The following is a 23,758-nucleotide window of genomic DNA, read 5'->3' on the forward strand; positions in this document are numbered from 1 at the left end:
GAGGGGGAAAAAAAAACCCCAAAGCCAGAGGTTGTCAGAAACAAATGTTAGTTAACTAACAGGTTAGCCTCTGGCTGACCCTGCTGTGAAGTTTTCAGCACAATCAGCAAGACATCTGTCTTCTGTGTCTGGTTCCATGTCTTGGATAAATTTTCACTTAAACCACTGCAAGCTAAAGGGCCTGAGATCACAGTAGCTTATGAGACGGTGACAGTAATGAGCTTTAAGTCTTCTCCATAGCAAGTCCCTACAGGGACGAATTTTTATGGAACAACTATGCCAGGTAAATCATTGCGGTAACTGTTGTTCTAAATGGGTGTATCTCTTCGTCCTGTCACTCTCTCTTTCATTAACATAAGTAAACAGGTCACATTCTAATTATCTAGAGCAGTGCTTCTTAACCAGGGGCCATATGAATTCCCGTGGGCCTCCACAGGGGCTTTGGTATGAGACTAAAGCCATTAAGACAGGAGGTGGGGGGTAGGGGGGCATAGGAAGAAAACAAGTTTGGAAGGAGGCCACAGTGAGAAAATGGTCGAGAAACCCTGGTCTATCTAGAGCACCAGAAATGTTTCTCCCTAGCTACAGAACAGCAGCAGCATTTCATTAGGGCGAAAAGCAGTGGTAATTAGGTGAAAGAGTTGGGCCCTGCCGCAGGCTTGAAGTAATTCCCTGGGGTTGCTCTCTGCTCTTCAAGCACAGGAGTCTTAAAGCTGGTCTGATAATTAATTATGTCCTTTCATCTTCCTCCTTTCTGCTCAGTGAGACATGCAATCTACTGCCAAGTTGACTAATGTTTGCAAAAAGCATCTACCAAAGTAAATTAAGTCCGAGAGAGCTTTCTCTCATTAATAACAAGCAAACAACCTTTAGAACTATAACTTTCAAGTCTGAACAATATGCAGTTTGAAGGAGACGAATGGGAACTTTAAGTTGCCACATCTTTTAAAATGATATGTGCATATATATGCTTATAGCAATATATATTGTATGTTACGTATTTGTTTATATGTCATATATACTTTCTATATGATCTATTTAATGTATGTTATTTTTGCCTACATAGGTTCTTTGTCCAGAAAGGATATCTGTACTACCGCTCATATGAAGCTGCAGTGAGGATTGTAGTCACAGCTCTGGACTCTCAGGAACAAAGTCAAAGAAAGTCACTTACTCTCAAACTGCCTCAGGTTGCTCTAGTAGAAAGTGAAATAAGAATTGTCTTGCTTTCTTCATAGGCATGTCAGATTCAAATGCGGCAAAGAAAGCATATAAAAGTAACTTAAGAGGTAACAATCTCTATAAAAACACAGAGTAGAAGAAAGTAAAAAGACTAAGGGATATCTGCTAAATCTTTATTATAATAGATAAATAATAGTAGAAAATGTGTTTTCTAGTTTCAAGGTCTTTGAAGATCTAGGGTGAATATCGCACTTTCTACTACTTGAAGAAAGATCCCCTAACTTCTCATTGCCAAGTCCTTTGCGGATCCCTGAGGCTACAGAAATGAGCAGTGATCACTCAGAAGGATAGAAAAAGAAAAAAAAATGGAGGCAGTGGGAGGAAGAGGTTGGAGCCAAAAAGTAGAGTTTGGAAACAAAGGTCATAGTGGCAATGAAAATATTGAAACTCACTGGGAGAACTATCAGAACTGAGACCGAGGGATAAGATAGTGCAAAGGGCTCTTGCCTTGCACATGGCCCACCAGGGTTCAACCCCCAGGCCTCCTTACCACATATGGCTCCCTGAGCCTGCCAGGAGTGATCCCTGAGCAGAGAGCTAGGAGTAAGCCCTGAGCACCACGGGTTGTACTCCTGCCCCCCAAGAAAGGAACTAGCAGAACTGACACTAACGGGGAGAGAGGTCCTACATAGTAAGAAACACTGAAGAGTGGAATCAGAATGAAAGTGCTTAGACTTTAGGGATGCTAATAGGACAAAGCTATAGGTTAAGAGGGAACAGATTTTTTTTTCCCTCTACCTCTGGGCTTTTCTTCTACCTGAAGTAGATTATGAAATGGGACTCATTTCAAAATATAACCTTATAGTGCATAGGTAATAGAGTGATGTTGCTTCCTCCTCAGGCGTTCAGAGTAAAGCGAGAGTTGACAATTGTTAAAGCAGACAAAGTTCCATGAAGTGATCTCTAAAGATCTAAAAGTGGTTTAAAAATGTGATGTGATTTACACCATTCTTCTTATTTTTTTAAATATTTTAAATTTGGCCACACTTAATTTGGTGGTGCTCAGGAGGGACAGCACGTGGTGTGAGAATTGAACCAGGGTCAACTGCATGAAAAGCAAGCAACCAAATCCCTATACTATCTTTTGGGCCTCAAACCTATTTAAAAGGAAAGAACATGACAAATGTGGAAGGGAAGGGAGAAGAAAAAAGGAAAGGAGAAGGGAAAGGGGAAGACAAAAAAGGGGAAGGAAAGAAAGACTCTGAATTATGTGACTCAAGAAAGAAAGAAAGAGAGAGAAAGAGAAAGAGCGAGAGAGAAAGGGAGGGAGGGAGGAAAGAAGGAAGGAAGGAAGTGGAAAGGAAAAGGAAAATAAAAGAAAAAAGAAGAAAAAAAGAAAATAAAAAGATAAGCTGAATGAATGAGCGTTCAATTTCTTTTTGGAATTTTGCAGGAGAAACTCTACTAAGGATTTAATGTGCTTTGTCTTTTGTGTTTTAAGTATTAAGAAGTGAAAAGTTTGAAAAAAATTTAGATGTTATTTATAATTTGGCAGTTGAATAAGAAAACTTCACATAAACTGCATTCAGTTCTTTTCAATTAATAGCTATATTCTATATGCCAAAAACAGTAACATCAAGTCTCACAAAGGAGACATTACTGGTACCTGCTCAAGCAAATTGATGAACAACGGGAGGACAGTGTTATAGTGCTATAATCAATCTATTCATTTTTGAGTAGTTTTTTATGACGCTACAGTGACCTTATGCTCTGGATTATCTGACCCAATCTAGATTTCAGCCAATTCTGTTCTTTGCAATGATACAGGTTAGTATATTATTGCTAAATAAAATATTTCAGAAGTTCTTCGTCTAGATACCACAAATTCAGGCTCAGAAAATGTCATTGATTTTATAGCAACTGCTTCATATCAACAAGGGTATTTATAGGTATTTGTATACACTATTCATAAATCAAAAATTATTATAAAGAATGAACAGTTATTTCCATGAGATGTATCCCTAAACACAGAAATAGTTATCTCTTATAAGATTTGTCTTTACAATATTTCTAATCACAAAGGATTTTACATTGCTTTCATCTCATTATATATAAAAATGGAAGGATAAACTTATTAATTAAAAAAACTAAACTATCAACTCATGTATTGTGCAATAGGAATTTCTGATTTATGAGATCCTATCTATGCATTCTGAAACAGAAGTGTTCTTCATGATCTATTTATGACTTCAGAAGCTGGAATTAAGAAGTTCTAGAACAGAGTTTCTTGAACTTATTTTCTGTATCACCATCGTTAGGGGTAAAAAAAATTACTAAGTGCTTCCCTGGATTTTACTTTCTTTAAGAGCATAAACAGAAAGTGCCTCCCCACAGACTGCTCTAGACTTGAAAAAGCCAGAGCAAATACTTTGGTAAGTATGTTAAAAAACATTATGCAGTTTCATTCAATATAAAATATTTAAATATGACACTAATTAGACAAAGATAAGCCTACCAAACTATTAAAGAATTGACACTAATAACTAAATCTTCATTCCAGAGTCAAGTGTTATCAAGACAATTCTGGAAGAAATTCAATCATAACCAGTAGAGGGCAGTAGAATACATCCTAAAACAACCACAAGGCAAAAAAGAAAAAAGTTTTTCTTGAGAGTTATGGCGATCATATATCTACTTGACTCGTTTTAAATATATGCTATGGAATGAATTACTTCTACAGGAAACCTTTTTCTTATGAATTTTTAAAGCATCAACTTATCAAATCATAAAAAGTTTGAGATCAACAGAAAAATTATTCCTTTTGCAAGTCAATAATAGAAAGAGAATCTATGAGAAAATGTATAGATAATGAACAATCCAAGCAAAAAATAAGAAAGACTAGAAAATAATTTTTTGTTTGTTTTGAAAACTACATCAGGAGGTGCTCAGGACTTACTCCTGGCTCTATGCTCAGTGATCACTCCTGGTGGTGCTCAGGGAACCATGTGTGGTCCTGGGAATTGGTCCTGGATTGGCTGCATTCCAGGCAAGCTGAAGTAACCCTCCAGCCCCAGAGATGATTAAGTTTTATTTAATTAAATTATTTTATTTACTTTTTGGTTTGGGGGGGGGGGCAGACCCACCGGGCAGTATACACAGGACTTACTCTTGGCTCTGGATCACTCCTGGCAGTTCTCAGGGGATGCCAAGGATCTAACTCAAGTCAGCCGCATACAAGGCCAGCATACCCTACCTGCTGTACCATCGCTCCGATCCCTTTATTTATTTTGATTTGGGTTCCCACCAGCTATGTTTAGGAGTTATTCCAATCTGGAGCTTCTGGGACCATGTAGAGCCATGGATCAAACCATGGGGTCATGAGTTTCCCTCTGAGCCATCTCTCCAGCTTTAGACAATCAACTTTTAAACACAAGTATGTTTTAGACTATTGTTATCCCCTTACTATGTTTCTTTAGATTCCCATTTATGAGCGAGATCATTATATATCTGCTCCCCTCCTTCTAAATTCACTTATCACGATACTCTCCAGTTCCACTCATGTACTGGCAAAGTGCATGATTTCATCTTTTCTTATAATTGAGTACTGCTCTATGAACTTACCAAAGATGGGTAGGGGGAAGGGAATAAGACCCTGGAATAATGGTGGAGGAAAGCAGACAGACTGGGGAAGGGGGTAGTGTTGCAAAGTTGTATGCATAAAACCCTAATATAAAATCATGGTTAAAAGTTAGGACTAGAAAAAAAAAAAAGAAAACCAGGTTAAAAAAAGAAAGAGCAAAATGAGTCCTTTATAATGATTAAAAGACTGAACTTTCTTATAATTTTCTAGCTTAGGAAAGACCTAATTTGGCTGACATCAACATTCTTGTTCTTTAGCAAAACCAGAGGGAGGGCAGAACACAGTTTGGGGCCAGGGTTCAAGCCCTGGGTTCAATGCCAGCTCTACATGGTTCCCTCTGCTCAAGCCCCAAACACAACTAGACGTGGCCTAAACCGCATTTTTAAATTAAAATATTTAAGTAAAAATACGTATGTATATGTTGTATCATGCTTCCCTTGCCCCCAAAATTCTAATCTCTTTCATATAATCCATATATCTTTAAACGATTACTCAATTAATTGTTTCATATTTCAGATTACTATAATGGGATCTGATCTGCCTTGTGTCAGAGAACCTACGCTGCCACCTCAGAGCTGCTTACCTCCAATGCTTCGATACTTGGTTTTATTTACGCTGACCAAATAAGGGGTTACTGCAAGTATACCTGCATACCTGGAGTATCTCTGGGATTTTAACTCCACAGATACCACTTAGTCACCAGATAACCTTGGGCATGCTAGTTAACCTCTTTCTGCCTCAGTTCCTTCATCTGGAAAAAAATTTAATATTTTATTTATCTCATAGGCTTGTTTGAACTAAATAGGTGAAAATATACACAGTGCTTAGTACCGAACCTGAACACGTGCTCAGTAACTGTGAGTTACTCTCCTCCTTTCTATTACTACAAATAGGGAGAATTTCCTTTGCCTCTTTTCTTCTTCTGTCACAGTTGCTCATACTCACAGGGTTAGAATGCAGCACGGTGAAGAACTCTGGGCTGATGAGGAACTTCACAGGGGGAGACTGTAACAGCAACGTGAGCCTGGATCTGGAGGTAGAGTGGGGCAGAACATTCTCCCGGCGGAAATCTAATGGGACAGAACAAAAAATTTCAGGAACTTTCCCCACAAGGTGAAAATATGCCTCTTTACCTTTGAGTTTTTTTTAAAAAAAAAAACAACAAAGAATTCCTTATTATATGCAATGACTTTAACTGCCCTTTCTTTGCTGTAAATGTATACATGACACCTCACTGTTCTTAACTATACTAAGACAGAATTGAATAATATTTCTAGTCACTATTAACAACAACATTTAAATGTATCCTTAGGGGTGTGTGTGTGGGGGGGTATGGTAAAGGGTGATAAGGTTGGAATCTCACATGTGAGATATGTGCTCCGTCACTCACCTACATCCTTGTAACTTGGGGCTTTCCAAGGTATCAGATTTAATCTATTGACTGGTACTAGTCCAGGGACCCAGAAATTAAAGCAGTTTATATTTTTAACAGGTTTTGTGATTACTTTTTATTATTTTATAAAAAGTGGAGGATCAGAAGCTGTTTCTGGTGAATTGGACATTTTGTGTTGCATTGCCAAATGGATGTTAAGATCAGTAATTTACTTAATGAAAAGCTTCACTTTGCATATATCCTTATATGCAAATATATACATATATTCTAACTTGTTTTCTGCTCTTGTTGACATTATGGAGATAAAACAAACCAAGGCTCTTACCTGCACTGGCTTGGTGAAAGTCAGATTCTTCCGCTGCCCCATCAATAGTATTGGTATTTTCCTCAGGCCTTTCATTAGTCATGGTTCTGCGGATACTCTGATATCTAAAATCACGAACCTAGAGTTATGTTACTACAGCCTCAAAAACATGGGCCCAGACAGGTTTCCCTCTCCTCTTAGCTTTACTCTTCTGCTCCACAAATTCCCCTCCCGTGACTCTCTTTTTGGATGTTTCTCATTCAAGTAAATTGTATTGTATTATATTTTCTTTATGGTGGTTTGTAGAACATTTAATATTTAAAATTAAATAATTTTTTTAAAAATTGTGATCCTTAACCAAAGAAAACTAAATCCCTATATTGTTAAAAGAAAGAATACCTAAAGATGTATTCTTGGGGCTGGAGTGATAGCACAGTGGGTAGGGCGTTTGCCTTGCACGCGGCCGACCCGGGTTCGATTCCCAGTATCCCATATGGTCCCCTAAGCACAGCCAGGAGTAATTCCTGAGTGCATGAACCAGGAGTAACCCCTGTGCATCGCTGGGTGTGACCCATTTTTAAAGTTTTGTTTTCAAATTATCAAGTATGCTCTGTTTTACTAAAAATCATTGCCTGAATTGGCTGGCAGGGTCATTATTATACCTCATTTCTTACTCACTCCCACTTTCCAAACATGGTGTGTATGGAGATGGGTGATTTGACTTGATTTTAATTTTATCTTATTTTATTTTAAACTTGGTGAAGATAAATGAAATCTACAAACTAAAAGAGGTGAGAGCCAGGTCTTAATGATAGGACACTTCAAGATCAAAGAGACATGGCATTTTCTGCTTTGCTTCCGGTCAAAGTGAGCCCCACCACCAAACAGCACAGTGAGGCAAATGCACACATGCTCACCGCCGGTTCAGCTGCTCCATTTGCTGGATGGAGTTGGAGCGCTGCAGCACCTGTGGGGCCGGAGGAGCTGTTGGCCGCTGCCACGTGGTGGTTCTGTTGACATGGTCCACATAGAAGATCCTGCCGTGGCTGTCGATGCGTGCTTCCCAGTCTAAACAGCAGCAACACAGCATAAAGATGAGGAGGAGGAGGTGCTGAGGTCATTCATGGGGTCCATAAAGTTCCGTGAGCATTTTCTCTCTCTGTCATGCCGTAATTTGTGGCTAATAATCTAGACCTCACAGCCTAGTCCTGTACTTTCTCTCTGTACACTCCAGAATTTATTCTTATGGGTCAGTAAATATAATACCAGCCCTTAAAAGAATCTTGGAATGTAGAGAATCACTGTAGTCATCCATAATGCTCAGCTGTCATAGATAAGAACCAGCGTTTAAAAAGTCTAATTTGGTGATATCATAATACTTGAACTAGTCACATAAAAATTAGTATTGGTGGGGACAGAGAGATAGAATAGGGGTTAAAGTGCTGTCTGGCATGCAGTGGACCCCCAGTTTGGTCCCCCAGCACTGTATAGAGTCTCCCCAAGTACCCACAGGAGTGATTCCTGAATACAAAGTCACAAGTACGCAAGCCGTGAGCATCTATCCGGGTATGTTTCAGAAATCAAAACCCAACAACCCCCAACCCCATCCCACAAACGGTATTGGTGGTAGTTTTCACTAATTAGATGAAGACGTATAGTTGTAAATTTCAATATGAATACTGATATAAAATCTTGGTGAGATTAGGAAAAAATAATATATTTGTTTGTAAGAAATTATGTTACCTGTTCAGCAAACAGTATCCTTAACTACAAACATCCTTTTACACTTTTCCCAAGATAAATTATATTCTCAGATCAAGAGTAACTACTTCTAATCTCAAATAAATCAGTATTTTTTAAAAAGAATTATTTAAAAAAATTCACCTGTAGGTCATCTCATTTTGTTAATCCATGTCAAAAATATACATTAAGTAGGCCTGGAGCAATAGCACAGCGGGTAGGGCATTTGCCCTGCACACAGCCGACCTGGGTTCGATTCCCAGCATCCCATACAGTCCTCTGAGCACTGCCAGGAGTAATCCCTTAGTGCAGAGCCAGGAATAACCCCTGTGCATCGCCAGGTGCAACCCTCCCCCCATAAAAAAAGTGTACATTAAGTGCATGTTCAATAAAAAGAGAAAGCAGACTGGCATGCAGAACCATGTCACCTATCTCTGAGATTCTAAAAGACCATGTCCCTATAAAAATACACAAAGCACAAGCTGATCTTTTAGAAACACAAAATTTCAAAACTGATTATACTAGGGAAGGGTAATTTTTATAGGAATCTATGAAATCAGCATAAATCTTTTTATTTATTTATTTTTCTTTTTGGGTCACACCCGGCAATGCACAGGAGTTACTCCTGGTTCATGCACTCAGGAATTACTACTGGAGGTGCTCAGGGGACCATATGGGATGCTGGGAATTGAACCTGGGTCAGCCGCATGCAAGGCAAACACCCTACCCGCTGTGCTATTGCTCCAGACCCAGCATAAATTTTTTTTATTATTAATTTTTTTTTTATTTTTAGTGAAACACCATGAGGTACAGTTGTAGATTTACAACTTTTTGTGCTTGGGTTTCGATTATACAATGATCAAATACCCATCCCTCCACCAGTGCCTATTTTCCACCACCATGGATAATATCCCTCCCACCCCCATCCCTCCCATCTCACCCTGCCTCTGTGGCAGGGCAATCCCTTGTGTTCTCTCTCTCCTTTTGAGTGTTGTGGTCTGCAAAAGAGGCTTTGAGTGGCAAACATGTTCAGTCCATAGTCTACTTTCAACACGCATCTCCCCTCCTGGGAGGATCCTCCAAACACCCTTTATTTGGTGCTCCCTTCTCTATCTGAGCTGCCCTTTCCCCTAAAATGCCTGGCTGGCCTCTGAGCTATGGAGTAATCCTCCTGGTGTTGATCTCATCTATTCTTGGGTATTAATCTCATGTTTTGTTTCTGGAGCGATAGCACAGCGGGTAGGGCGTTTGCCTTGCACGCAGCCAACATGGCCGACCCGAGTTCGATTCCTCCGCCCCTCTGGAGAGCCCGGCAAGCTACCGAGAGTATTTGATATGCCAGACACAGTAACAACAAAGTCTCCAATGGAGACGTTACTGGGCCCGCTCGAGCAAATCGATGATCAACGGGAGGGCCTTTACTTTACTTTACTTTTGTTTCTTTATATTCCCCAGATGAATGCAATCTTTCTATGTCTATCCCTCTCTTTCTGACTCATTTCGCTTAGCATGACACTTTCCATGTTGTGCCACTTGTATATAAATTTCATGACTTCATCTTTTCTAACAGCTACATAGTACTCCATTGTGTAGATGTACCAAAGTTTCTTTAACCAGTCATCTGTTCTTGGGCATTCAGGTTTCTTCCAGGTTCTGGCTATTGTAAAGAGTACTGCAATGAACAAACAAGTGCAGATATCACTTCGACTATACATTTTTGCCTCTCTGGGATATATTCCCAGGAGTGGTATTGCTGGGTCAAATGGGAGCTCAATTTCTAATTTTTTGAGAATCGTCCATACTGTTTTCCAGAAAGGCTGAACCAGTCGACATTCCCACCAACAGTGAAAGAGTGTCCCTTTCTCACCACATCCGCGCCAGCATCGGTTGCTTTTGTTCTTTTGGATGTGGGCCAGTCTCTGAGGTGTGAGATTGTATCTCATTGTGGTTTTGATCTGCATCTCCCTGATAATTAATGATGTAGAACATTTTCTCATGCAGCATAAATCTTTTTAAGCAAGAAAGCTTTAACATAGTTCTACATAAATCCTTTTTTTCAGAATTCGCAGTCTAATCATTTTAAAAATTTTCAGGCGATCACATAATTTATCGGCAGATATTCGGGTCCAATCCTGGACACAATGAAGTGGTTATTATGTTTGCTTATCACCTGAATTTTCACAATAGAGAAAACGTGGGTGCGTATGGGACTGGAGTGTTTGGTGGCTTAGAGCCCCCTCCCCAGGCCTGTCAAAGGTGACAGACAGACGAAGAACCAGGGAACAGAGAAACAGGACCTCAGGCTGGTTGGTAGTAAGTTTATTTCTCTTTCCTTCCCAGTGTAGTCCCATCTCTCTCTTTACAGTACAATCGTAGTTGTAGTTTTGGTCGTAGTCCCAGTACACTCCATCATCCTAATCTCCTCATAGTCCTCCCATCTCCATAGACCTCTTGTCCTGCTTTCCTCTTTGATAAAAGTGAATACAAGATGGAGCTCGAGAATATAGCAGTTAAGGCACTGGTTTTGCACAAGGCTGACCCAGGTTATATCCTTGGTATCACATTTGGTCCCCTGAACACTTCCAGGAGTGATTTCTGAGCATAGAGCCAGGAGTAACCTCTGAGCACTGTCAGGTATGGCCAAAAAACCAAATAAACAAAAAATGAATACAAGAATAATTCTTTCTTATGACTTTTAAATTAATTTGTCATGCTATGTCGTACACAGCAGATAATATATTTGGAACTTACCCATCCTCATCAGTTTTTTCTACTCATATGGGCTTCATACTGGCCACATTTTATGAGTGGGGGAGTAAATTCTTGAGTAGTTTGTTCAAGGAAAACATTCCATCTTTGAAGATAATTCTTTCACTTTCTTTTGTCAGTAAATGGAAAATATGCAATAACGTGTTTTCTTTTTTCCTTAACTGCCAGAAAACAGGGCCAAATTTTAGTTATAACCTTATCTCCAGAGCTTGGCAGGTCTCTCTTTCCACTTTCTTTAGTTGGTTTCTGTTCTGTTTTTGTCCTTAATTGACCTATTCTACATTTCTATTTTGGAATGTAAACATTCTTGAGGGGAGGAATGGTCATTTGTTTTCATGTGCATTTGATTGGCTCTGTAATATGTGTTTGAATTATCCTGGCTCTAATAAGAAACACATGTGATGAGAAGCTCAGACTCAGATGGGAAAGTTTGCAAGGAGCAGAGCAAAACAATGGCATAGATAAAAGGGTTTTGGAAAGTGATTACTGAAAACACTTTACCTGGCATGCTGAGCAAGAGGTCTTTTGGGAGTACCCAACTGATGGGATTGTAGCTGTGCCCGCAGAATTCTGATTTGGCATGCTGATTACTGTCAGCCTGTATTACCTCACAATATGGGTGGCACTTAGTTACTTATAGTCTGGTGTTTTCTCTCATTCTCAATTTTATTTTCTTGCCACTTATCCATAAATTAAGATATGCTGCGATCAAGAAAAGGAAATATTTTACTCCCTGCTGAGGTGGCCTTCAGTTACCATCTGATACTGCCTGGGACCTACCATGCAGATCTTTCCAAACCTAATTTCTTTGCTGGAAAACTTGCCTTATTTCTAAAGCAAATGGAGAGGTGGTGATTGTTGTAGAACATTGGGTTGTCCTTGCAGGGAGTTTAGGTCTATTGAGTTACTTCCACAACAGTGCCCCTGAGACACACCCAATTTCATCAAGCACTAATAATCCTATATTGCTTTTCTCTTTTCTTTATGCATTTGCATGGTTTAGCAAGGTCCTTTTTATATAGACACAGGAAAACAGTTCATGCTATGCTTTTGTAATATGGGAATTAATTGACTTCAAGTAGTATTTACTCCTTAGCATCCATCCATATTTACTTGACTTATGCCTCAGCTGCCCTTAGTTCTTATTCTTAGTACTTCAAAAGTAGGGTCCTGACAAAGGGACTGGATAGACCCAGAGTAAGCAGTAAGTTACCCTGGCATCGGAAAGGGACAAGCTAAGTGCCATAAAAAGTATAAGTTAAGAGCAGCATGGTCATGGAACAAACTCTTTCATGACCCAAAAAGAAGTAACTGAATAAGGACCCTGCTGGGAAAGACTAACCTGGCCTGAGGACTTTGGTGTGGGATATATAACGAGACTTCCCCAGGAAGAGCCAACCTTTAAGCTTATTATATCTCTGACTGTCTTCATACAAAATGACTAGAAATACTAGCACTGTAGTACTGTCCTCCCGTTGTTTATTGATTTGCTCGAGCGGGCACCAGTAACGTCTCACAAAAAATTGTGAGACCTGTTACTGTTTTGGGCATATCGAATACGTCACGGTAGCTTGCAAGGCTTTGCCATGTGAGTGGGATACTCCCGGTAGTTTGCCGGGCTCTCCGAAAGGGGCAGAGGAATCGAACCCGGGTTGGCTACATTCAAGGCAAATGCCCTACCCGCTTTGCTATCACTCCAGTCCAGAAATACTATAAGAAGTAAAATTGCTATGATTGTTTAAATGAATTACTAGCTGAGGAAAGGAGAAAGCAATACCCTGGATGGAATCCGGCCCTTGAGCAGATTTCCTAGTAATCTGGAATGCTGAACCCTCAGATGAGATTTTATCCTTGAGTTAATCTAGAACTTCCCCTAAAGGAGTGGCTTTACCTCTGTTTGTTGTTATGACAATATTCAACCTCAACTATGGGTACACCCACTCTTCATGATTTCTATGTAACTATGATGTAAGGGGAAAGAGGGGACTAGAGGTCTATGGAGACGTGAGGATTATGCAGAGACTAGGATGATGGAGATATGATAACTGGACTACGACCAAAACTATGACTACGATTGTGCTGTAAGGGGAGAGATTGTACTAAGCTGGGGAGGAGAGAGAAATAAACTGACGAGCAACCAGCCTGGGGTCCTGTTTCTCTGTCCTGGTCCTTCGTCTGTCTGTCACAATTGACCAGCTGGAGACGGGGCTCTCAGCCATGGAATGCTTAAGTCACAAGTGCACCCAGGCTTCTTTCTTTCTGTTGTGAAACTCATGGGGGGGTAGGGGGGAGGGACAGCGTGGGGTGGGAAGGGAGGCCAGGGATACAGGTCAAGTTGTAGGGGATAGGCCTTGCCCAGAATTTGATCCCCGATTCTTGTTTAGTTCAGGACTCCACCCACTCCATCTCTGGCTGTGCCCTTGCCCCAGAGGGCCACCAGGCAGGGTCACTATAACTAACAACAGAAGGAAATATTAATTTCTTTTCAAAACTAATTTAGAAGCTCTTGTGAGTAAGAGTCCCTACCTTTAAACATACTAGAAGTTATGAGTTAATTAAACGATGAAGAGTCATGTCTTTTAGGTCTTTGTTTCAAAGAATGCTTCAGTAACAATGTGCACAGCCATAAAAAGTTATACACGTTTCTCTGTATTTTTCCAAATCTACCCACTTTCACACCACACTAGCTATGTAATAGTTCTGGCACATGCCATCAGTTCTGGGTTCCTGTAAGAGTTCACTAATCCAGACAGTTCATCCTAAATCTATTTCTGTCCCACCAACTGCGAGAAGATACTCCATCAACAATTCTCTACTGTTCCAGTTTACCACACTGGGTTATGACATAACTGAATGTTCATAAGAAAGAAATAAAAAGGTTTTCAGAGGAAATGGAGCTAGTCGTTCTTTTTGTCATTTTCTACTTGAATACCAAAAAAACTAAAATTTGTCATGCTGTTAACTCTCTTGAGGTTTTCTTGTGGTTTTCAACTCTGATATCCCTCTAGCTATCTGCATCATCAAGTACCTAGGAATAAGATACAGCAAATTTTTAAGACTCTCCCTGTAAGTTCAAGTTCAAGCTGCTTCTCTGGAAGGCTCTGAACAGTACCATATCACCTCCAAACCATGAAGCTTTCTTATTGTCTATGGATCACTGGAATGTCACTCAACCAGTGATTAGAGTAACATGATCTACAGGTCACAGTGTACACACAGCCAATGGCCTAAAGCAAGCATAAGATTTGAAGAACCAATAGAGAGATCATCATTACAGCCTAATGGCCTTTGTAGTAAGTCCAAAATCTCTTTCTGATCTTGAGATAGGAAGGAGAAGCCTAGAAGAAACAAACAAATTTGGAAAACATGGCTTTTTCTTCAAATACATCAAACAGATGTTCAAAGACTGACGCGTGTGTGTGTATTATATACATCAATCACTGTCCTCCTGTTGTTCATCAATTTGCTCAAGCGGGTCCAGTAATGTCTCCACTGTGAGACACACACACACATATATGTATATGACATACAGCAAGATAAATAAGACATATAAATGATCATGTGTTCAGCTGCAATAATGAAGTGGCACAGTGAGAAGCTATTGAGTGTCCTTGAGTTTGTAAAGTTTCAATGGGAAGTTTTGGTTCACTGGATGGTCTCCTGAAAATACCACACAAGAAAGAAGTTTCATTGAATCCCTAAGGTATTAAGAATATTAGCAATGGTAATATTCTACAACATAAACAGATGCTCTGCAACAAAGCAAATTATGATCTTACACTTATCACCCCCCACAAAAGTCCATTTCTAAATGCTCAGGTCTCAACTTTCAAGAGTATGGGACTTAAACGAGTGACATCATTTGAAGGAATTAGATGGGATGATTTCTAATGTCCCATTCATCTATATTTCACAGATAAGATAAATTTGATCTACCTCACAAAACTGTTACAAAGAATGTTTACAAAAGAGAAAGCATGTAAAGGTGTTTTTGTAAACTGTAACATACAATAACAATTTAAGGTATTATAATTAAAAGTGTTAAAAAGTTGAAGTCAGTCTTTCAATAAATCAGTCTGGTCATCTTTACACTCCACCTGGGGTATCAGTAGTCAAGTCATTGAGGTGATGTGATATAAAGCAGAAGACACAAGACAATGTGAAATGTGAAATGCGAAGTTATAGATCTGAGGCATGGCCAAAGGTGGCCAAAGGCACATTTAGTAAGGAAAGGAAGGCAGAGAACTGGTTGGGGTGGCAACAGATAACTAGGAGAGACTGACAAGTGATTAAATAATGAGTCACTCTGGGAATCAGAGAGGGCATGTGTAATCAGATATGCTCAGACAATCATCTGTAATTGACCCCTTATTATATAAATCTCCCTATTAGCAAGTTGTTAAAGTGAGTACACATCTAAGAAGTGTCACATGGGCTATAGAGACAGTACAGAGGGTAAGGCACTTGCTTCTCAGGTGGTGAACACTGGTTATATCCCCAGCACCACGTCTGGATCTCCAAGCTGTGTCATATAATCCTTAAGCATAAGCCAGAAGAAAAGGCCTGGCTCAAAAAATAATTTTTTCTCCTGTTTATCAGGTTACTCATTATATTGCATAGACTATAAAATTAGTTTCTTACTTTTTGAACACGTCAATGTATTAAAAAATTGTCAAATATTTATTTTTTTCAATCCTAAAATATATTCTCTCTGTAATACAAATACCAGTTCATTGAATATAAAATAAGTACACTGAAATGCACCTATTTTAGTAAATGCAATGTTGGTACCAAAGTACAGAGCAATTGGAAATGAGGAGAGAATGCCATTTTTCCATGCTGATAAAGCCCTATGTCTCCTCAGTATGTTCCTGGAATTCTAATTACCATTTATTTATATACACAGATAAACAAAGCTCTCCTTGACTTTTCTCCCGGTGTTTCTAATTCATTTTTTTTCAACCATACATACCAGTGAGAAATAGTTTTCTTTTCTGATTCTAATCTTTTCTCTAAGAGTAAACAATAAGGAAGTTTATTTCTTCAAAATTCTAAAGTTAACACAATAACTAACATCATGTTAAATATTTTTTAAAAAATACTTAAAAATATGTATCTTTCCTATGAGTAGTGAAGGTAAGCTCTCTGTAAAGTGGGAAAGCTTTTCCACTTTCAAAGGGGGGAAATTAAAAAAAATTGGGTGGCTGCATCCAACAGTGCTCAGGCCTTACACCAGGTCTGTGCTCAGGGATCACTTCTGGAGAGACTTGGTGGACCATATGGGGGTACAGAGAACTTAACTCAGTAACTGCACGCATGGCAAACATCCTACCTGCTGCACTATCACAGCAGCCCACAAAAGGGAAAACTTTAACAAACTGTAATTAATACTGTCCAGCTTTTAGGTCAGCACTCACCTAAACAATTACTCAGCATCTCAGCAGCCTTATGATGAAACATTTTTAATCCTTATGATGAAAAATTGCACCATCAAAATAAAATCACAAAAATCCTTAGCTTACTATTTTAAAAAACAAAAGAAGGAAGTCTATCTTCTCCAAATGGTGAAAACTTGTATTTTTTTTCCTCCTTCCAACCTAAAAAGGGTGGTGATATTCCTTTTAATTGAAAAACCAGATTACTTTAAGAAACATTTTATGGTCTAGGGATCAAACCCAGGTCTCATGCATGCAAGGCATGTGCTTTACCACTTTAGCCAAATCCCCAAAGGAACACTTAAAAAGTTGTTTTGCTGACAAAGAGCTGTTCCATTTATAGTTCAAAAGCTGTTCAAAAGCTGTTCTCAAGAAAGAGCTGTTCCATTTATAGTTCAAAAGTTGCAACTGTGTCAATAAACTAGTTAGTACTTAAATAATGGCTCACATTCCTTTTCAGTGGCCTTCTGGATAGTTCTTGGTAGTAAGAAGGTTGCTGGTAGATCTTGAGAAAGGGCAAAGGGCTCTGGGGAAGGAGGAAAGAGTTCATTTCCCAATCTCCTGTGCATACAAGCACCAAAAAACTGCAAAGTTGCTACAATTAGCTTCATCAGAGTTGTGCTGTCTGCCAAAATACCTATTTCATGAATGTTGGAGATTTAAGGTAACTTGATGAAAGATTTAGGTTTTCTTGCTGACATTCCTCATTGCCAGAACTCCTGATACCTCTGGAAATACCAGTACACTTCCAATTATCCAAATAAACAGCTTTCCACAATTTCACATTGCATCATCTCCTAAAGATACTAATGCTGTTCCTATTATAATCCAACCCACTCATCCAACCTGAGAATTAGGATCATCAAACAAACCAATCTAATAAATGAACTTCAATTTTTTTTTTTCTCTAAAGAAAGTATTTTTCGAGAGAGTATGTGGGAAATTGTCTGCCGTGGAGGCAGGGGGAGGGTGGGAAAGGGGAGGTATACTGGGGAGGTTGGTGGTAGGGAATGTGCACTAGTGCAGGGATGGGTGTTTGAACATTGTATTATTGTAACTCAAACATGAAAGCTTGTAACTATCTCACAGTGATTCAATAAAATAAAATTAAACAAACAAAAAAGATTGACAAAATAAACTAAAAAAAAAAAGAAAGTATTTTTTCTCTCAGGCTTTATTCTTAGATCTTTTTTTGCTACAGCTAAAACAGGGAAAGATCTTTCAAATTTTGGAGCAAATGTGATGCCATGAACATGTAATTGCATATCACTACTTAAAGCCTACCATTTTTGAAATACAGAGTCCAAGCCATTGGTCTTGTGTCATGAGCACACAACAGATGGTGAACAGAGACAGTGAATTGGAAGGAAAAGCGGTGAGACAGAAAGATGCATTTTTCAATGTGGTTGTAAATATAGTATATTCTAGGTTTTATTATTATTTATCAATATGCACTGCTTTCACAGGGCAATAATGCTGTTCTAAGGGTGTCTAGAAACTTGAACAAAGTTTCAAGAATGTTCAAAGTACTACTGACCCTGGGGATTACTAAGGTCTCTGAATATAGATTGCAGCTATTTCCCAGCATCAATTTCCCAGTCTTCAACTATCTCTCTTTTAAATGCTACATATTTTTTAAAAAGTGAGATATTTTTCCAATTCCAGATAATTACCATGCTCCACATGTCAGCATAATTTTTAAAGTAACACTTCTTTGCCTCTTTCTAAGAAAAAATATCTGACCCCCATATTTAATGGTTTAAAGTATTGTAAATGAGTTTTTTAAAAGTAGCATATGACACAGAAAGAGGCTTCTAAGAGATCTACAAATTTGTCTACGGACTGAAGTCTATGCCCCCAGAAAGAATAATTTTTAAAAATCCTATCATATACTCACAGTGAAAATTATGTGAAGTTATCCAACTATTTATTCCAGGAATTATTTATTTATTTATTTATTTATTTATTCGAGCATTACAGTAGTAACTAACCCCTCTACCCTCTCCCCCACAAACACACACTCCCACAACTGTCCTTTTAGTTTGACAGAATAGTGAGAGAGATACATGTCATCTACAGCTTAGCACTTTCCATATAACAGCTGCTTTATCAGGTGACCGGTCCAAGACCATTTCTAGGGACCAGACACTCATCTCCAGAGCCTGTATAACAGGTCTGTGGTCACTCATGCACCTTCTGATTAAGGGGAGGCCTTTAATTTCCAGGTTCTTACTTGGTGGGAGAGCCTCATCCACCCGCTGGTACCGGCTAACATCTTGACGCACTGAAGGCAGAGATCGTAGTGGCTGGTGCCCATTGGCCTGAGAACCTAGGGTTAAAGAGAAAAGGTTACCCGAACACTGCTGTACCCTTTGTTCAGTCTCTAGAATAATAAGTGAAAAAATTTTTTAAAAAATCACCACTAACATAAACCTCGGACTGATCTCCTCTTTCCATTTATTCTCATTTGCCAGAGGACCCAGAAACCAAACACAATGTGTGGTGAATGCTGAGTCGTACACTACTCCTAAACTAGGAGAAAGATACCCCATCTCCATTTCTAACTTTTTCTCTCTCTGAATACTGGCCCCGTCATGCATGAATTTAGAGTGACTTAATAGCCACAGATAATAAAGGATATGCCCATCCCAAAACACACATGAGGGGCTGGAGAGATAGCACAGCGGGTAGGGCATTTGCCTTAAACGTGACCGACCTGGGTTCGATTCCCAGCAATCCTATGAGCACCACCAGGAGTAACTCCTGAGTGCAGAGCCAGGAGTAACCCCTTTGAATCGCCGGGTGTGACCCAAAAAGCAAAAAAAAAAAAAACAACAAACAAAAAAATAAAACAAAACACACATGAATACACAAATAAGATATACACACTAGGAAAGGGAAGAAAAGGGAATACTTTAGAAAAATTAATCACAGAGTATAATGATTTATATTTCTTGGTGTATGCAATGTAGGCACATGAATTTATCAGTAGACTTTCGAATTTCCATATATTATGTATATAGAGAATGTGTAATGGATTTTTTTTCTTTTTGGGTCACACTTGGCAATGTACAGGATTTACTCCTGGCTTTGCACTCAGGAATTACCCCTGGTGGTGCTCAGGGGGCCATATGGGATGCTGGGAATCGAACCCGGGTCGGCCAAGTGCAAGGCAAATGCCCTACCTGCTGAGTTATTATTCCAGCCCCGAGTAATGGCTTTTTTAAAGGAATAATTCTACCAAGTCACCTTGATTGAAAAACACTTTAGGAGTAAATTTGTACCCTCAGACACTGAATCAGTTCTTTTCATGTGTCAAAATGCATGGCCCAACTAGTCAACAGTTCATATGGGACAGAAGGCACAAACATCACATTGGATGGGAAGCACAGATGACCCTTTTATACCTGGAGGAAGGTTATACGGAAGCTCTGGTAAGCTTTACCCATACTTCTTGACATCAACTCAGCTAGCGTCTTTGGTTTTATATCTACAAACCAGGAACAACCATAGATGCGTTGCCTCACACTACACTATGTGATAAGCAGTACCACAGTCTTCCCCACTTCAGTCATGAGATAATCATGGAAAAACAGAAATAAAACCCACGGACCCCGAAGGTGAATGGTTCAGATCATATTTTGTCTCAGAGTGAGAAAATCGACACCGTGGCAGAACCCTGGGCCTTCTTCTCTCTGAGCCAGGCTGTTTGAGCCCAGGCCTGGGCCGCATGGCACATCATACCTCCAGTGGCGCCCTCCTCCTCCTGGGCAGTGGCCCCTTCGCAAGCCCCTTGGGCCTCCCCAGCATCTCCCTCCTCTTGAGGCGGAGTCTCAGAAGCAGCATCAACATCAGCAGCAGTAGCAGCAGCAGCAGCAGCAGCTCCCTCCAGGCTGCCCCTCCGCTGCCAGACCTCCCCCACCTCCTCCTGGTCAGGTAGCGAGGCTGATTCTGTCCCCGGCCCTTCGTCTTCCCCAAGGGGCACCTGCACTGCAGGCAATGCGCCGGGCGTGCAAACAGAATCCTGAGACCCTTCCGCGGGGTCACTGCTGGCGGGCTCTGCTGCACAGGCCCCTTCTTCCTCCTCCTGAGACGAGAAGGCTGGCGTCTCGGGAAACCGGGCACTCTCCAGAGATGAGCACCGGGTCTCCACGGACGACAGCTGTGTGGTGACACTCTCGTTGCAGGAGCTGTCGGCCCCTTCCAGGTCACTCTCCCCCTCGGGCCTGGTGCTGGCCTCACTCACACTCTCCGTCCTAGCAGGGTCACTGGGTTCTGTTTCTGAAGACACCTGGGAAGGCTCAGACCCTTGGTCCATGGACTCAGCCTCACTGGCGGCCCTTCGGCTTCCCACAGACGTGTCAGAGGTGCCCGTGTCGGCTCCCGTGGTGGGCTGATCCACCTCTTGGGAGCTGCACAACTCTGCGCTGGCCTGCTCGGCACTGGGCTCACACACTGGGTCAGGGTCACTTTCCTCAGGGGCTGGGGCAGGGGGTAGGGAGCTCTCTGCAAGCTCGGGAAGGGGTTCAGGCTTGTCCTCGAAGGAAGTGGCTTCAATTGTGGAGGCTTCCTCAGCCTCCGCAGGGTTCTCGTCTGGTTTGGTCTGAGACGTCAGACTCCCATCATCAGTTCTCGAAGTCCTGCTGCTCACCATGATCAATCCTCCCTCCTCCTCCAAGGAAGATGTATAACCCAGATCCTGCTGGAACTCGTGGTCTTCCTCGTCTGAGTCAATGTGAAGCATTGCATTGAGTCTGGTGTCAGTGGGGAAGCTACTCCTCAGTTTTGGGGAGGCGCCCATGGGCCTCTCCGGGCAGGGAGCTGCACCAGGCCTGGAGCGGCCACTGTGTTCAATAGCATCTAAGTAATCGTTGAGGGAATCCTGACGTCCTCTGGGAGGCGAGGTCCTTGATGAAGTGGAGGTCAGTTCCTCGGTGTCTATTTCTAGAGTAGAGCTAGTCCTGAAAGAATGCTTGGGGGTGCCCTCAGTGGCGCTGTCCTCAGAAACAGGTCCGTTGGAACACACCGGACCATCATGATGGGTCCCTGGCATGTCTTCCTCGTCTGAGGGACTCCCGAGGTCTCCGTTTACAGAATTAACTCCAAGTATTGTGCCGACAGCTTCTGGAGAAGCATCTGAAGGAGAAAAGAGCATTTATAAAAACAAAAAAGTAATAAGGATTGAACTTTTATGTCCTATTCTTTTTGCCATCCATCCATTGAAAGAAGTCACTTGTTTCACTAAGTATTATCAACTCTCTAAGACTAACTGCTCCTACACACAATGCCCTGATGAGGTTCAGCTGGAAATTCCATAGCCTAGAATTTCCATTTTCAGGTGCAGACTTAACCTTTTTGATAAACAGACTCCTATCTACTAGGAAAACTTCAGGTAATCACCTGACAGGTATTTAATTTTCAGAACAGGACACATTCAATTCCATTCAAATGTAAACTGACAACTAAGATTTGGCATGCTTTTCCAACAGAGATGGATTTATAAGGATAGCTCACCTTCATGCACAGAAGATGTAACCTCCACTTTAAACTGGAGGTACCCACTCACATGGTCAGCCGGAAGCCTTCTGCCAAGGTTGTAGCTGAGCATTTGATCACTGCAAGAGGAGAAATGGGTCTTTCATCCTTACTACACTGGTGTCAGCCTTTGTCTTTTTCCAGTACACGTCCCACCCAATACTATGTACTCCCTAATCTGCACACATTCAGACTCAGAAAGAAATCAGTCTAAGAGATGGAGGACAATCCAAAGATAGAGGGCATCTCATAGATGATAGCTGAGGAATACTGGCATATGGGTAGTGGGCAGAGTATAGAAACATAGCTTTAGTTACTTTGAAAATAAGTCCTAAAACATATACCTTGATAGAAAACAATAATGACTCAGTTAAGAACAAAAATCCTCTGACTAAAGATAAAAAAAAAATGAAAAGTTCAAATGTCTGTTATGATCCTATGTGGCATCATTCATTTTCAACATGTATACTTATAAGCCCAGGGATACAGTTAAAAAATTATTTTACTGTAGTGTAACGGATCAAACCCACCCAAGGTAAACACTCAGTTATATTCTTCAACCTAAGAGTAAATTTTGCAAGAAAAAAATTATTAAACATAAAATGTAACACACACAACACACACACATACATACACACATATATATACATGTATATATGTATATATATATCCCTGAATTTTTCTCTTACTGCTAAGTATGACCAAGTAAAGTATATTTTGAAGGTCACCAACTTCCTGTAAAAAACCTAAAATTGTAGGTGTTCTCTGACTCTGGAATGAAAGTAGGAAGGCTAGTTTCCTACCATTTTGTATGCTAAGCAGCTGTTTCTGAAGAACACACCCAGGAAAGGCTTGCAGCAGAAAGCCTAGAGGCCTGGAGGTCTGCTGTGCTCCGCAGAAAAGGAGCAGAGAGAGAGAGAGAGAGAGAGAGAGAGAAAGAGAGAGAGAGAGAGAGAGAGAGAGAGAGAGAGAGAGAGAGAAGTGTGAATGGGCTGAAGCTCCCTTAAGATAGGGAAGAGGGAGGATCATTGAAGTCCCCTTCCACAGCTCTGAAGCCAGGCTTTGTATCTGTCAAGTAAGCTGGCTTTTTACACCTTGAAGTAAGGCTGTGCCAGTCGGCCTTGTTGGGAGAACCAGACTATCATTAATTCTCAGCTGGTTGTTGAGCCTTGAGAGTTGGAGATGTTAAATGAGCTATCACAGGAGACTTCCTGGGTACTTGGTCCCAGATTCAGACTATCAAGTCCAATAAAAAATGTTTCCTTTTCCAATTCTGTTTATTTAAATCAAAAAGAATAACAAAAATTTCCTTGCATGCAAGTAACTTTGATTTTGATTCTTTATTCTTAATAAAGGGACATAACCAATACAGCACTAAATCCTATTATCTCTGCTCTCACACTGCCCTCTAATGGTAACTTGGGAAAGAAAACACCATGTCCAACCTAGAAATTTGTTTGGAGCCTCTGGGCAACTCTTTCCAATTTGCATAACTATGTTGTTGGTTCTCTGCCTTCACCTTCAATTTAAAATAGATGTTATCAATGTAAAAGAATACGTGCTAATGTAAAGGACAAGTTCTATTCAATTTACTCAAATGGCTGAGTAAGAATTTAAATTATTTCATCTTTGACTTCCCTCGAAATGACATTCTAGTACTTTTCTTCTAGGCTCATGCTTTAAAAATGTTTTCTTGTAGACTATGGACTGAACATGTTTGCCACTCAATGCCTCTTTTGCAGACCACAACACCCAAAAGG

The 23,758-nt window shown here is 40.4% G+C and overlaps 1 protein-coding gene across 1 annotated transcript in view; it reads right to left on the reverse strand.

The window, feature by feature from the left end:
- The window catches only part of HECW2 (HECT, C2 and WW domain containing E3 ubiquitin protein ligase 2), a 320,314-nt gene that overhangs the window by 104,217 nt on the left and 192,339 nt on the right, over positions 1 to 23,758 (reverse strand). Inside the window, exons 8-13 of the mRNA XM_056111748.1 lie at positions 21,978 to 22,078; positions 20,208 to 21,599; positions 18,697 to 18,792; positions 7,437 to 7,587; positions 6,541 to 6,644; positions 5,768 to 5,892 (exon numbers count right to left, since the gene is read on the reverse strand). Coding sequence (XP_055967723.1) covers positions 5,768 to 5,892; positions 6,541 to 6,644; positions 7,437 to 7,587; positions 18,697 to 18,792; positions 20,208 to 21,599; positions 21,978 to 22,078 — 1,969 coding nt within the window. The remainder of the gene's footprint in view (positions 1 to 5,767; positions 5,893 to 6,540; positions 6,645 to 7,436; positions 7,588 to 18,696; positions 18,793 to 20,207; positions 21,600 to 21,977; positions 22,079 to 23,758) is intronic.

This window comes from Sorex fumeus, unplaced genomic scaffold (genome assembly GCF_029834395.1).
Source record: "Sorex fumeus unplaced genomic scaffold, SorFum_2.1 ptg000014l, whole genome shotgun sequence".
NCBI lineage: Eukaryota > Metazoa > Chordata > Mammalia > Eulipotyphla > Soricidae > Sorex > Sorex fumeus.